The sequence below is a fragment of the Pezoporus occidentalis genome, unplaced genomic scaffold (assembly GCF_034315485.1).
Source record: "Pezoporus occidentalis ecotype Australia unplaced genomic scaffold, CSIRO_AGI_Poc_V1 ctg108, whole genome shotgun sequence".
Taxonomy (NCBI): domain Eukaryota; kingdom Metazoa; phylum Chordata; class Aves; order Psittaciformes; family Psittacidae; genus Pezoporus; species Pezoporus occidentalis.
Genome location: NW_026912865.1, coordinates 3,130,372 through 3,147,341, shown reverse-complemented (window position 1 = coordinate 3,147,341; position 16,970 = coordinate 3,130,372). Strand labels below are relative to the sequence as shown.

Here is a 16,970-nt window from a genome sequence, read left to right as displayed (position 1 = left end):
ACTGGGCAGGATTCATGGTCCAACAGTAAAAAGAGAGGACACAAGCATCAGCATTAATAAGGCAGAGTTCACTGAAATGAACTTCCTAACTCTATTTTACCATTTTTCTTTCAGCCTACTTTCATTATCATTTTCTGCCTCAGAGAATTTTCTGCCTAGTCTCTTCCACATCCAGGAAATTTTAGGGAGGAATGGACCACAAATATACATACTTTGAAGGGCTGTCTAGGACTAACACTGAGCACAAGGTCCTGGGGTGATGCTGTGCCTCAGAGATTGAGCACAGTCCTTGGAATCAGGAAAGTACACAGTAAGGGCAGAGAGAGATCAGCTTCATATAAGCCATGTCTGAGAACAAGAAAGGAATCGTGTGTCCAAGTCAAGTGTCTGCGTGCCCAAGAATTAGAAATGTCTGAGCAATACCCGATAAGTGATATCAGAAACTCACCCTGTTCAGTTTATCCAAGAGAAGATTAATGGTGTTCTGTTCATGGTCCCCAGTTATCAAAATGGGGAAGGATTTGGGGTAGTAAATTGCTTTTTAAGTACTCAGGAAAAATAAGTGTAATGAGACCTATTAGCCTGAATTTGAAAGAAGACAGACTAGAAAACAAGTTCAATAACAGCAATAGATTCTCTGTGGAGTCCTTAGTCATGGATCTGTAACTCCTCATGTTATCTGTAGTCTCACCTGGAAGACTTGGGGCCTGCCTTAGGTGCAATAGCCAAAGGGGTGCTGGAATTAATGCAGTTCTGGGTGGTATCCAGCTTTCCTAGGGCGAGTGCTCTCGAAATGCAACAGTAAATCAAGGAGGAGGAGGAGCATGCCATGTGGTTTTTATACATTGAACGATTCTACGGGGTTTCTTACATATACAATGCACAATAGCTTTTCAAGTCAAGGATGTATTTTTCTTTGTGTTGAACTATACTATATGCATACATTATAATCACCATAAATTGATGTGGTAGCTAGCTCGATATGTATGTTGTATATGAATCACTTGGGTAAAAGAGTAACTGAATAGGAACTAGGGACATAATTTACAGGTTTTTCAAGCGGGGGGGGGGGGGGGCGGAAGGAGGGAACAGGACATGCTTGTGACAGCTGGTGGTGTATCTCCTACACATCCTGGGTCAAGAGGGTAATATGTGGTTCAGCCTGCCAGACCTCAGCTTGCTTTACTACTAGTGGAAAGCAATAGTCACAGAACCTAGTTAGCCACCTGCAGCTGATGGTTTTAGAAAAGCCCTAAAAAGACAAAATGTCAATAGTACTGGGCAAAAAAAAAAAAAAAAAAAAAAAATAGACTTTTAATGAGATAGTAGGTAGCAAGTCACTTGGTAACAATGATCGGCTCTACAGGAAATGAGGCTGCATGAGGGTAAGTTCTGGATGAAACACCTTGTAACATGTAATGTTAGTCATCTGCAGACCAGATTTTAATGACTGGAAAATTACAAGGATAATGTCATTACTGAAAATCAGGGTGGATAGTTACAGCAGGCAGTTGTGGATTTGCTGTACAGGACTCTTGATAACAGTCCCATGGGATTTCACAAAAACACACATTGAGGAAAGCATATTTTCTTTAGGCATAGGCAGTTCAGATTTGTAAGAGTCTTACTCTAGTGTATGCTAGAGCTCTGGGGAAATAAAGTTATCATGAGCAGACAAGCAAAATGTGGAGGAAGCAGGGCATTCAGCTTCTTGAAAAGTAATTGAGGTGAGTTTCTCCATTATGTGATCAAAGAAGAGCAAAACTGTGAAACTTTCTGGCCATTGTTCCAGCACATGCCATGGCAGTTGCTGCTGTACTCAATTGTTTGATGCTGTGGTTGTGCAGATCTGAGCAGTCCTGTTCACTCTTCGCAGATATCCATGCACACCAGCAGCAAAACCCTCAGTCAAGCCTCTGCTTAACACAGGGTGCAGGTTGAGCCTGCACATCTTTGTCCTCTCTTTCCTGCAATTCAGGCTCTGAGGCATTGAGCAAACTCTAGTCCAAAAGCACTGTAAGTGGGTGCAATTAGTCCCATATACAATGCTTTTGCATCAGAAAGCAGAATCACAGCCCAGCAGCCAGCCCTGTTCTGTGCAAAAGACCAGGCAGACAGATGTCTTACACGAGCGAATTCCAGAGACAGATTTCACTTAGGATGCTTCTGTATTTGTGTTTTTCTCTGTGCTAAACTCAAATCAGCTGGGTTTGCCCTGCTCATTCCTTACTCACTTGGACAGAAGAAAAATGACTTTCTAAGACAGAGGGTGGGAAATATTAGAAATGTGATAAAGAGCTGTGAATGGCTAGAGGTGGCATTTCCTGAATATACCTGAACCAGAATAGTGCTTTGACACCTGGGAGTGCTGACTGCACCAACCAAGGTGGTAAGATCTGCCTTGAAAATCCTCAGTCTGCCTTAGTCAAGTCTAATCAGGCACAGAGTGAAGAAATACAACATACAGTCAAAAGCTCATTTTAGGAATCTTTTTTTTTTGCCATTTCAGGGATAAAGTACTATTATTATTAATAATTTTCTTTTTAAATATGTGCTGAGTTTTTTTTTGATGAAAATCATAGAAGGGATGAGATCCTATAAATATGATTCAATATTTATTATTTTGATACAACTTTCTGTGTCATATTTATGAAAGAAACCCTCAGTGATAGGACAACTGCCATTTCTGTTGCTTAACCTGTGAGAAGTAGAGGGGTGCACTGTCTATTTTCATACTTATTATACAGTGACCAAACCAGACAAATGTTAATTAAAAATCTTGTTTTAGTTGAAACTTAGAACAAAGGTAGCTTGCCCTATCAAACAAGAATTTACTGAAAAAACTGAATGAAACCAAATTTCAACAGATTTCCTAGCCTTACACTTGCAAACCAACTTTAACCTTAGTGAGACACCCACCTCCTTTCAAATACTACAACAGCTGCATCTTGCTTTGACTTCTATGAAGTTTTCAAGATGTGTAAGTGCAAGCAAAGCAAAATATTTCTGTCAGTCATTGTAACAACTTTTCCTCCTTTTCTACGTCTGAAGCAGGCAAAGCTTCTACACTCATACGTTTTTGGATTTCACCCAAATCCTTTTTCTGTCTTGCACTTTTTCTGTTATGCTGCTTCAGCAACAACAGGGCAGTCCAGGTGTCCTGATTTGTGCTTTCCTTGTCTAATGGGACGAAGACTCATATTCAAAGTTAAGATTTATTTACATCTTTCTCATTTTTCTGATTTGATCTCATAACCCTAGGCTAAAGATATTTGACATGGATGTTTTCAGCCTCATAGCTCCATATCTGTACCTTGTACTGTGGATATGGAGCCCTCATTTTTGGACAATAGGTGAGAGGAGTAGTGTACTACCAGCGTATTACACCAGTGATAATATGGTTGAGTGACAGTTGTCTGCCATACCACAGTCATAGCTTGAAGCGTTTTATTTTCTGCACTGTCATTTTAAAACTAACTAACAAATGCCATAGCTGGTCACATTCTTAATCTTTATCCATTTGTGCATCTCCCTCTCTTGCTTAATTCTACCACTAATGCTTAATAAATATTAGTAACCGTATGGTTACTAATGCTTAGTAGCCATATCTGTAATATTGATATTCTTCATGCACTGGTACAATGTTAAGTGTGGGAGAGAAAATTTTCCCTATATAAAGTGAAAGAAACAAAGCTGATAATTTTATATAGCCTGTTGAAGCACCAAAAGGGGTGATATTGTACTATGAGCATGTGTTGATGAAGACTTCCTACTGTGTTATTGTATTTCTAGTATAGAACACTTCCACAGAGTCTGCATCTAAGTTGTGTTCACTCTCTGAATAAGGTAAATAACCAAGTGAAGAAATTAACTTTTTGAAAAGCTGATTCTTACTTACAGATATTACTTCTAAATTGATATCTGTATCAACTTAGATGCCAGTAGCCTCATTTCTCATAGACTGATTTTTGAAAAGTTTATCTATCTCTTTGATCAGAAAAGACTACATCAGTGAAAATCAAATAATAATGAAGAAAGTTCTGAGACTTCAGACAGTGAACTTTAGTAGTACCAAAGTAGTTTTTCAGTTTTGAATCTTAATATTTTGATTTTTTTCTTTTTTATATTTTGTTCTGAAATGAGTTTTGCTAATACTTTAGCTCATGAACAAATATACTACGGTTTTGATACTTTGAATTTTTTTAAAACCATTATCTTTTTCATTTTTATGTGAAATACAGTGCAAATGCATGTAGTGTATTCTGCAAGGGTTGTCATAACCTTGCTTTAACAGGGCCACTGGGAAGCAGTTGTAACCACTTCTATCAGGTATAGAATTTTAACAGGGGTTCTTGCAGGTTTTAAACGAAATATGCTGGTTTCAATTTATACATTCTCAGCTTTTCAAGTTTCAGTACTTGCAACTTCAGTAACCTGCAACTCGAAAGGTAAAACTTACAAGAAAAGAAGTTTTTCTTTTTTTCTTTTTCTCTTCTTCTTTTTCTTTTTCCATTTTGTTTGGTTTTGTTTGTTTTTGTTTTTGTTTTTTTTTGAATTAGATTAAAGGTTGCCCCTGCCACTCCCTTCTGCCAAGGGAAGGAAAAGAAAACCAACTAAAGGTCAAAGACAGCTTTTCCTTTACCTAGAGCTATTCTATTTTAACAGCTCATACATATTTTCAACCTATTTTCTTTATTGCCTGGCTCTGCACTAGCCATCAGGGTTAGTACTTACTCATCACAGTACATAGTACGACTAAGAGTAAAGTACTGCAGGATTTGGCCAATCTTTCTGTATTTGATTGATTTTACAACCAAGTCTTGGCTACCAGAATTTAGGGAAGTCCTAAATTCTGAAAACACTTCTGGCGTTGCATTTCAGATGCTTAGTTGAATAGAGTTACCAAGTAAATGTTACCTCAAAATTGATTAAATTAATGACAATCTTTTACAATTAACAATAAAAACCCACACTCCAAACCCAACTCCTTTTACAGATTATTTTAATAAAGGGATTAAAAAATACAAAAGAGAGAGAGTCAGGTAACTCGAGATGCAATTTTGGAATGCAAACTTTTAGTTCAAATGTGCAAGCTTGAACTTAACAAATGTTTAAAATATCTGAGTTTTTCAAATGGTGCCAAGATAAACCATGTCTTTTCTAAAGACTACATATTTAGCTAGGCACTAGCAATGTAAATCTTTCAACCATTTCAAGTATTTGTTTAAAAGCCTCCCAGAACACGTGTGCTCCCAACAAAACTGAAGAATGAAATGTTTAGACCACTGAAGCTCAACAGCTGACTTATAATCAACCTAATATGAGAACACTGCTTTGGTTTTTTTGACTTCTGAATACATTTTATTTACCAATGCATGAGAAGAAGAAACAGAGAAAAGTCCAGTTCTGCAGAACTGATGTGAAATGATACAGCAATAAGTTAGTACATGTAACGCTACAATCACAGCAAGCACAGTATCAGAGAAACTGCCAGTCAGTGATTTCATGTGCCTTATGGTTTATTTTTGCATGGGAGAAAAATATTCTGGAGTACAAATTAAAAAGAAAGAAAAAAAAGACCTCAAAACCAAAAAACCGCAACAAACCTAACTGTCTTCCTGACTGTCTAAACGAAGAAAATAGAGGCACAGAGAAATCCTGACATTTAGATAAGAAGTTCGTTTGTGTACATGGATTAAAGATGTTACAACTCTTGATCACCTGATAAGAATATTTATAAAGCCATTCAATTTGAAAATTAAGGTATCTTGTAAAATGCCCTGTTATTTGGAATAAATAAATGAACCTATGACAACATATTGACATTAGTAAAATACTTCAATATGATGGTTTATTTATAAGTTCTAATATAAGCAGTTCTAATATTCCCCTACATTAACAATTAAATAATGAATTCTTACGTTCTTGTGAATATATTTAAAGAGGAATCAAACCAACTTCATCTACAGGATTCCACTAACAGGACTGAGCTGTCTCTGAACTTTTCAAATACCAGCAGTTTTCCCTACACCAGTACAGAAAACCATGCCACCAATTTTGGGCTGTAGGCTGAATGAAAAGCAGTACTAAAAGACTAAAGGTCCACAGTTCTTTTCTGTTAAAGTTGATTTGTCACAATATTGTTAATTAGAGAGGGCTTAGGGAAGGCTTACTATGAATATAATTACAGTGCTGAAAAGCATTAATAACACTCTTATCCCGAGCCAACATGATGCTATTTACATATTTTACCCTGGCATATACCAGAAATGGCTTCCAATGCATAACGTGCTTCAGGATCATCAAGAGAAACACACAAAATCTCACAAGGAAAAGATGTTTCTGAGTATCTCAGTGCTCTTCAAGACAGCAGGAACACTAATCTGACCAGTAATTGCTACCATCACCATAAGCATTGCCTACGGTGAGCCACCTTTCATCATGAACTGTTATTCCATCAGGAGGCAAATGAACTGCTACTCCTAGTATATAATCCAATGCAATCTCATCTTTCTCTCATAAATTAGGACAGAAGTGACAATTGCATTTGTCTGCTGTATAGGGGTAGGCTTCTTTTCACTTTCAGAGCACTATGCAGACATCAATCAGTTCATAATTTATAATAAAAGCCAATTAACCTGTGTTACCATTACCACTTATTTCTACTCGCCAGACCAGAATTCCTGCTGTTGTTACACTGAAAGACAGAACTTAGATTGGGTTCAACAGTGCCAGAAATTCACCTGAGGGCACTAAAGTCTGGGCCTGCATTACTAGACTTGTGTTCACTTCAGCTGGTGAAGAAGCAAAAGTGTTTTGACATTGGCCACACAGATGCTTTTGCAAACTCCCTCGAGGAGCCTAGGTACCTCTTTAGGGGCTGCATACCTTTTATGACTGTCACTAAGGGATTTGCCAAAGACCACACACCAGGTTGTTAGCAAGAAAGAGTGATAACACAACCGTTTTTGAATCTTTGCCTCTCAGCACAGTAAATTTCCCAAGGTCCTTTTCAAAGAAGACAAACAATTCCTGCTGAATTTTAAAATTGACACCTAATTTAGTTATGATCCAAAGTAATTTACCTACAGGATGATAAAACCCCCTAACTAAAAGCCCACTGAATTTCAGGCTACTTTGTACAAGACAGAGTTAGGAAACATTTTTTTCACCTTAGGTACAATGTATAAAAAGGAAAATTATGAGGCAAAATTACTGCCTAATTTTATAGAATCATGTATTACCCACAACCAGATGTATCTGACATCAAGTCTGCTAGATGGGTTTTGCCTATCCAATCCTACTTTTCCAAACAAAGCCAGTGGGCACAAGAGGCTGGAGGTCAAACAGTCTTGCTGTATGAAGCCTGCACTCACAAAATTATTTGCTCAGAGGTGGAAAGACTTGGGCGAAGGTGAGGAGCTCTTGATACTCATAGGGGAGGGAGGAGCTTAGCACATTCATGCATGGATAAGAAGCCCTGATTTAGTAAATTTGCATTTCCAAAGTAGCAAAAAAGCTTCCTCATGAAAGCTGCCATGGAGTAAGAGGGAAGATCTCTAAAATTTAAAAATAAGTAGTTCTAAGTTAGATTAAAACAATGGGTAAAAATAAGTGTAACATTTTCACAGTGAAGGAAAGTTACCTTATTGTCCTATAGGGCTTTTGTCCCAGGGCCCATGTTGTTCAACTAAGAAATCACCTTGAAAAGGGAGTTAATTTGGAGATGGTGGTATTTTATGTCACCATATTCAGCATGGAAATGCTGCTGATACTATGTTACTGTGAGTAATAAAAATAAGGTGTGAAAATGTATGGAGTAGGAGCTCATGGTCACCAGGGAACGCATGATAAAACAACAGATGACATTCAGTACCCATAAATGCAAAGTTATGCATTCAGAAAACACTTCTGTCTTCATACACCCTACGATGAACCCTGAGCTGAATATTACAACTGAGAATGAGATCTAGAATTCTTTTTATTATTACAGAAATATTAATTCCAAGAAACCATTTGTCATAAAAGAAATCCAATGCTACAAATTACTACAAGTAGCATAGAGAATAAAACAGACAACATCATTGTGACAACTGTTAAAGTCATGACTTGTCTGCATCTTGAATATCAGGCACAAATCTGGTTGTCTCAGTAAAAACACTGCAGAACTGGAAAAGAAATAGATTAGCATGACAAGGCCAATTAAAAACATGACACACATCCTTTACAGGAGACGAGGGGTTCTCTCTGGAAAAGATATGCTGGGAGGAGGACACCAAATATGTAAAATCACAAGGGACATGAAAACAATATTAACAAATGGTTGCTCACTGTTCCTCTACTACAAAAACTAGGTGATAACAAATGAATAAAGCTGGTTCATAACACAGAAAAGGAAATAATTATTCACTCAATGCATCATTAACTGCATAAGTCCTTGTGACAGGAAAAAGTAGATACTAAAAGTTTAAATGCATTAAAAAACAGGTAATGAAAAAATGCTGCTAAATACAAAGACACCACTTTCGGTTCAGAAATCTCCTAAATAACAAAACTGCTGGGACACCATCTGGGAGAAAGGTTACTAGTGCTAGCCTGACTTTATACCCTTTCCTAGGCATCTTCTACTGCTTATTGACAAAGTCAGTCTTTAGGCTAGTTGGACCTTTGGTCTAGCACAGTACGGTAGTCCTTATATCTTTATTCTTTCTTCACCACTTCTCTAGAGCAGAAATGGTTCAACAGCAGTGACAGCTCAGGAGATCATGTCTTTTGCTTGGTGCACTAAAGCTCAGTGAAGACAGGAGGAGAAAAAGTAGTGGCCCAAGTACTGGACTGCTAGCAGCACATGGGAGATGGTGAAAGGGCTGGGAGCTGAGCAGTGACAGTCCTCTGCTATGGAAGCATTAAACTTTCTTCCCACTTGATAGGTGGAGGGGAGAGAGACTCCAGACTCTCTGGCTATCTTAGGATTGACCACAGGTCAAAAAGGAGCACTTCAGAAGTTTGTGGAGGTGACATGGGTAAATTTGGCTTGTAGGAATGCTACTTATCTCCCTGCAAGTGCTTAGGTTTGGTTGAATGAAACTAGGAGGAGTTTAGGTCTGCAGACGATGAAGGTTTAACATGGAAATGCTTGAAAGGAAAAACAGTCATTGAAATGTCTTCCCCTATCTAAAATTAAAATTTAATTTTCTTCAGCTAGACTGCACTATCATGACACCTGTACAAGCAAACACTAAGAGGGAAGACAGCATAACATTAAATACAAAGCAGAGTAGGCAAGAGGAATATGACATCTGTGTATCCCAATTTTTCCTCTCCACAACTTTGCCCCTCGCCGTAGGAGTCTATCCTTCCACCTTTGAGTTCAGTCCTAGGGCACTTCAGGAGTACATAGAGCAGAGGGTTGGCAAGCTGGCCTCAAACCCAGCCTGGATGGTACTCCTGCACTACAGAGCAATCAGAGGTCTAGAAGCAGCAGACAAAAAGTCTTATAGGAAGGAGGTGATGAACCCACCCACTTACACTAAAAAGGCAAATTTTAACTCTACAAGGCGGTTTCTGAATATCTGAGAGATTTTACCTCAAAGGAAAGGACAGATGATTGGCTATTAACAATACAGGAAACCTCCTCCACTGTCTAAGATATTTTACGTCGCAAGTCTTTCCTGTCGGGATTTATGAAGCTGTACCTCTAGTGAAACCTAACCGTACATTTCTTTCTAACGTACACTGAAAATGTCATGTACTAACAGTAGCTATACAACTACTGTATAAAGCTATACATGTATCCTTCCATTAGTTGTAGCCACAGTCACTATCTGCAATTCAGCGGGCTGGGTAAGATGGAAAAAATCTCCAGTACACTAGTCATAGACAGTTCTCAAATGTGAACCTACTTTATGAATTAATACATTTAACATTCAAATACTGGACTTTTTTCAGTCCCACAGATGACATGAGATTTAGATTTTGAAACTTGTTGTGCAGGATTTTGCACCTGAAGCCTGCAGTATTTGAAAATGTGATCAAGCTGTGCCTTGCAGCAGACTATAGTCTAGTAACACCGAGAGGACAGACTCTTAAAATAAGCATCTACATCATTTTCCACAGTACACAGTGCCACAATGCATCTGCTTAAAAACAAGTATCTGTTTGCAGTGAAACATTTCAACAAATCACAGAACTCAGCAGCAAAGTAGTTAAACATTTATGATTTGATTTTATCTCAGCTTGGAATGTCGCTGGAGTGTCCCACTTCTAACAACTGTTTGCTAAGTTAAGGCTTTAGTGTTTACACAGTGCTGAATGAAGCAGCCTGGTCACCAGATGTGAATGCTTCCTTAGACTAGAGCTTTCAATCAGATCACGGTCCTAATGGTCCCTGCTCCAACCTTCTTCCTCAGGACGTCCACCAGCCTTTCCAACCTGAAAGGGGGCAGGGGAGAGGGAGAGGAGAGAAAAAAAAAAGGAAGCTAATGTTAGGAATGTTCTGGCTGAAAGAGACAGTGTTTGCACTGAACCAAGCTGTCCTGGTGGTGGTCATGCTCAGAAACAAAGCACTACTGTAAAAGACAGACATTAAGGGAAAATGCAGACAACTTACGGAAAACTTTTCAACCTACAACCCAGCCCATTTGAAGGCAGTGATATATATCAACTCACTTTTCTTTTGTGGTATATGTAGTATCTGAGGTCCCTTTAAGGCATCAATGCAAAACCCTGTGCAGCAGTCCTGTGGCACCTATACACTTTAGTCTAAGCAGGACATTCAATTCTTGCAGTTTTTAAAATATGAGCGGTTCATGGCTCTCATTAAATGTAACACTTAGCTGCTGTTTTCCCTTAAAAAGTACCTTGCCCATTATCCAGCAGATACTTTTATTGTCCAGTTTATAAATTTATGCCTAAACCCCCACGTGTTTTATGTAAAAAACTTTTCAAAAAACGAGCCAAGTTTCTGAGGATGTGGAAGATGGCATTTTGAAGGTGGCCAATATGATTGTCAACACAACTACAGAAAAAATAATAATCTAAGTAAGTAGAACAGAGAGCTGCCTAATCCTCTCAGTTTTAAGGCAGAGATTATAAGCATGTCCAGCATCTCACTGGCTTAATTAATTCTTTCCTTTTGTTAAAATATGTAGGTGAATGGAAAGGGCTAAATTTGTGCAGAGCTCTCCATTTGCACACATTTATCTTCAGCACTCCAATAATCATGCATTCAAGGTATTCCTTCAATTTATCTGTATTTCATGGAATCCTTCAGTGAAAGCTGTCCTACAAATAAACTAACAATATAAAAGCAGACACTGTGTGTAGTAGAACAAGTCAAGAGCTGTGTCTAGCATATTATATACACAACTTCCATAATGGATAAAAAGAGGTGCAGGTTCAAATAGTTGTATGCACTGTTGCAAAGGTGACCATTTTTTTAATAGGAAAAGACAGTCTTTATTTTCTTTTTTCCCCTAAAACATTACACAACATGAGGAATGCAGATAGGAAATAAAAATAACAGCTTTACCAAACCTGAAAAATTCATTTTATCTCATGGATGCATTAGTAACTTCAGTGTAGGAAAACTAGTTAACATGTCTTGGATTTATTGCAACAAGTCATGACTAACGCATATGGTACGTATTGAAACACTTGTTTTCCAGGAACCACCAAGCACCAAGAAGCTACACCTTTCATTGTACTCACCAGGTGACTTAATTCCTGAAATGAGATTAAGAATTCACCACCCTAATGTAATTATCAGACACCAGGAAATGTATGTGAAAAGTTCATCTGGTTCAAGCTGTTCCACAGGGACTGTAAAGGAGTGAAAGCACAGGTGAAAAAGTACTGCTTGGCTACTCCTCTCCCTTCAGTTTTCTGAGTACTGCTTTCCCTTTTTAACCAACTAGCACATTTTTCCTGATTTTGTAATGTACCTCTACTGAATTTCTTTGTCATTATGGAGGCAGCATCCAGTCATAACTCAGTACAGTCAGTCTATGCAGGTAGAAAGTTAGGGCTTTCACAAGTCATTTGCTCCTGAAAGTTTTCTCACAGTGGATAAATTGATGTTTTTAAATCAGTGTTTACTGATAGGTCATACCTTCCTCAGCCTCTCTTACTGAGAAGTTTCCCTGTTAAATCAGTTAGTTCATGTGAGATTTCAGATAGCAATGGCAGATCAATCCTCACTTTTAACAGCATATATCTTCAGAAGCATTGCAGCTTTCTCAGCTACTTTAACTATCACTGTAGGTCTCTCTCACACTAGCACCCCCTGTAATGTGCATCAGAGACATAAAGCATAGGAGAAACATTTCAAACTGTGTCCAAACAAAAGGTTTGGGCTGAAAATTGTTTTCTGGAAGATAGCAGAAAAATAGTAAAATCTGAGATCATGGCTTATTTAAATCATTGTTCAGTTCAAAACAAGTACTGTGTGGCTTATACAAGTGCAGGAAAAATTACTTCAATAATTAGGTTTCTTTTGGGGAGACAATAGGTTGGAGGTCATGGCTTACACTGTCCAGCAATTTGGCTTAGATGTGCACCACTCTGTGACCAAGCAATGACACTGCATGCCAGAGCAAAACAAGTTAGCAAAAAGCTGCCCATGTTTGAAGAGAAATACCACTGGGATGAAAGTAGCTGTCTTCTGTTTAACCTTGAAACTGTCAGGCTTCATTGAAAATAATGAGGCTTAACAATCATAGCTTCTGCTTTTCAAATGAATGATGACTGAAATCATCAAAATGAGGTATTCCACACCAAATACAAACCATGCAAGGATTATTTGCCTTTTGTTTCAGCCATGTGTGGATTTGCAAATTTATTTATTCTTTATTAGAAGAAAGAAAAAAAGCAGCAGGGGATTAAGAAACTATACTTTTGAAAGAGATTTAAACAATAACGCAAAAGAGAGACTGTATCAGCTATTTATAAGATAAAATAACAGAGGGCAAAATTCACCCCTACATAGACACAAGACCCAATATGCCTCTGAAATCCCACTTAAGCCTACAAAATAATGCTGTGTGCTGTATCAGTGGTTAATAACTCTGCTTATGGGCCTCAGGGGCCTTTTTGGAACGATAATCCAGGACTCTGTTCACCAGTGGCCCAATTCTGCCATCCTGACTCACACTAAGCTACATTTGAGTTTGTGAGTCATAAAAGGCAGCTAACAAGGCCATTTGTGCTAATGAGGTCCTACCTGCCAGGGGTGCTCCTTGTTGATAAGGCTCTACCCAGCCTGGTGGGATGTTGAGGCAGACCCTTTAGAGGCTAGGCATTTTAATCTCTGGTAAACTGAAGGAATAGTCTTATACCTCAAGATCAAAGGTAACTTCAATATCCAAACAGACAAATGGGAGGTGCTGGGAACTAGTCTAAAAGTCTTAGTGTTCTCAAGAATTCTATTCAAAATACAGAAGACACTGATCTGAAGAAAGCAACTTTTATTACTTTATGCAACATGATATATTCGCCAGTATAATCTCACCATACTTTACTTAACTAAAAGTAGTGCCGACTATGTTTGACTCTATCCTAAGACACAGATTTAACAAATTACATTTGTCTTTTTGCTTGTGAAGGGAACAGTCCTAGTAATACAAATTAAATGTACAATATGGCAGTATCATCTCCTGAGATGTAAGCATGGACAATCACTGAATTTGATCTTATGAAGCAACCAAACAAGTAATTCAAGAAGAAAGTATTTGGGTTTGTATTTTAGGTCAGAGAGAAGAATGATATGATGGGCATCTCTGCTTCAGTGCTGGAGCTCCAAATGTGCAGGGACAGACAGGCACCTTCGGGAATGCTCAACAAAGCCTCTTAAGGTCTCACTCTTCATTCTCACAGATTTCAATTCCTTGCTTAGAGATTTTGGAAAACTCCAGTAAGTGACAGTTGGTATTTCTTGGTCCTTAAATAGTTCTAGAAAATCTGTCCCTTAACAAGCAAATTCTCTTAGCAAATACCCCTTCAGCATTCTCTGCACTATTACTGTATGTCTGCATGCAAAATGACATTTAAAATACAGGAACTAACTATGTGTTCAGATGGATAGGTACCACTTCAGTTTTATTTATACTGACTTGAACACACCTGAGGTCAAAAAGCCCTGTGTTTTTCAGGATAGATGGAAGCGGCATCTATGGAAAGCAAAAAGATGAGAGCTAGAAATATTCTACATTCCTTACTTCTGTGATGGTCATCTCAGTGTTTCCATGAAATGGAAAAATAAAAAAACAACCCCCAACTACAAAGTTGGAAAGAGACATCTGGCCCATCATTACTTTTAAGTTAGCACAAGATGCATCATTCTGAAGAATCTTGAATTGCAGTGTCCTAATGCTTGCTCAATGCAAACTTGGAAATAAGCAGATGAATCTGTGTTTTAACGCAGAAATAAAAAAAAAATATTGACGGGCTTGCTGTTATATTACAAGTTTGAATATGTACTTTTAAAAAAGTTACTAAGTTCTAAGAAGGTCCTCATGTTTAGAGGAAGACTCCCTAAACAAGAACATTGCTAGGTGCGTCTTCCCCAGGACAAACTCCCCACCATTCTCAGTTCCTCTTCCAGTTATTTCAAACTGTGTTCTCTTATCACTTATGCACATCTGAAAAACTGCCTGGGTGGAGTGCATGATGTTATATGGAGTGTTCTTACATAGCTCCTGAACTGTTAGACAATGTTTTGATTTTTAGCAAAGTCTTACAGAGTTCTATTCCTCTGAGAATAAAGAATTTTGTTTTTAGAACCAGTTTCCATAAAGCAGACTTAAAAACCTTACTGTGTTCTGGGAGCCTAGAAGCTGGTCATATAGCTGCAAAACCATTACCTATGGGTCTCAACTGCTGACTCTTAAGTGCATTTTAGGCTTACTCTCCCCTTTCATGTGTTCTGCTGAAGAAGTCTAGCTTGAAACTAGACAAACTTGTAGTTTGGGATCAGTAAAAACTATGCAACTGCGTAAATCCACAAAGATCAGTACATCCTCCATACTGCTCCATCTCTGGCCAAAGCAACTCACCCTAAAAGGAAAGCAGTAGCCTTTATCCACAATTCTGAATATGACACAGTTAAATAGCCACAGAGTGCTCTTCCAGGGCATCATGCCCTAGAAATAGCCAAAATGGATACCAAACTGAAAGAAAAGGGCATACTTCAAGTAGCCTATGTCCTAATCTGCAAAGCAATATACAGACTAGCAGAAAACAATAGCCTCCACCTGCAGATGGAGGAATTAAGTGATAAAAACAAAACCCTCCTGGATTTTGAAATGCTATATAAAGGCTTATGAACCTAAACTATAACCCTTGGTTATCTTTCCAGTAGATAAGATTAGGCTCAGGCTACGAAGATGGCCTTACTTGCATGATTCCTGACTTTTTGTGGAATGTGTTTTGCTAACACTAATTCCCTTTAAAAACCACACATGTGAAAATATATTAGGTAAATAAAATGCATTGGACAAAAGCATTACAAACAGTTTTAGCAGCAGAGCTCAGTGAATGACTGGTGAGTGGCCACGCAAAGAAATTCCCTTAATTTAATCTAAGAATAAAAAATTCCTTTGCTTTCCCTCTCCTCTCCTTCAGTCTTCCTCTTTCATATATAATACGACATCCTCAACGGAGTACTCATTTTCAGGTGTTTTCTGTAAAAGTCAAGAAAACAAATGACACAGAGATGAGAGGCTGCTGTGATACTAGTCTCATCCACAAACCAGTCACTTGGGTAGGATCACTGACTCAATAGGCTGGAGGAAACTGGTTCAGCTTTATTATCTGCAAGATGGAACTGGACCCCGGCTGCTTCCCTCTCAAGGGAGTAGCACTGTGCTAACAATGGGTGCTGGGGTGGCTTGTTCTGAGTTTCAAATGTTGAAGCTGTTCTGACTGAATAAAATGCTTAAATATTCACTGGATTGAAGCCTGGAATGTAAAGGTATGACCTTGCAGTGAGTGGCCTATCTACCCCTCTACAGAGGCATCACCCTATTACCTCTGGGTGGTTCAGTGAATCTAATTATTTCTCAAATCTCAAAAGTCTGCCTTTTGAACAATAATGATTTTTGATCTCCTCACTAAAAAGCATTACCAGTTGTATTTAATGGTCATGCACTGATCTTTGACAATTCCTTCATAAATCACAATAGTGGTAAAGGCTACATGGGGTTCAGATGCACTAGGCTGCCTCTCTCTGCTGAACAGAGTTCCCTCTGCATCTTTTGGATGGGAGACTGGGTGTCTTTCTTAATGGCATGCTGGAGTTCAGCAGTGGCTTTGAGCCTGATGCAGGAATTGCAGAGTAAAATTTGGTTAGACAGGTGGCTGGACTGACTGGTAATAATGGTCCTTTCTGGTCTTAAAACACAAGTCTTAGAGACTGATTTAGCAGCATCAGCAAGCTCTAAACCGTGGTAGACCACAGTGTTGAATCTAGTCACTCCAGGCACTGCCGCCAATTCCTGCCTGCCCAACACTGTTTGTAATGTCACTCCAAAAAGTATGTTCCATTAAACTTACAGGCCTTATATTTGGCAGAGCATACTATTCTGCCTCTGAAAAGCACTGTCACAAAACAATCATTCCTATTAAATCCCTTTCAGCGTCTTCTCAGCCCAAAAGAGTAATTCTGTATATGATTAAACTTAGAAGTAAATACAGCTAGTTGGGCTCCTGACAGCAGACATATTTCAAAATAAACCTGGCTCACACAGGCCTTGGCTAAAATATTAAGCCTTTATCTGTGGTCCACAATAACTAATCTTGTCAAATTGTTTGCTCTCTACCTTCTGTTTGGAAGATTATGAGCTAGCTCACCATTACTATTCACCTTGTGCCATCACTAGCAGCAGGAAAAGTGAGCAGTAAACACAGATGAGCTATTTTGACAGCAGTTCATCCTACTTTATTGATGTAGATTGTTACACAGCACAGGACAATAA

At 38.4% G+C, this 16,970-nt stretch overlaps 1 protein-coding gene across 6 annotated transcripts in view; it reads right to left on the bottom strand.

Annotated features, from left to right (window-relative positions):
* Positions 1–10,197: 10,197 nt before the first annotated feature.
* Positions 10,198–16,970, bottom strand: part of MIPOL1 (mirror-image polydactyly 1) — a 189,524-nt gene continuing 182,751 nt past the window's right edge. For all 6 annotated transcript variants that reach the window (XM_062623492.1, XM_062623535.1, XM_062623499.1 and 3 more), the window contains one exon: positions 10,198–10,431. In XM_062623492.1, the coding sequence (XP_062479476.1) occupies positions 10,365–10,431 (67 nt within the window). In that variant the 3' untranslated portion in view covers positions 10,198–10,364. The remainder of the gene's footprint in view (positions 10,432–16,970) is intronic.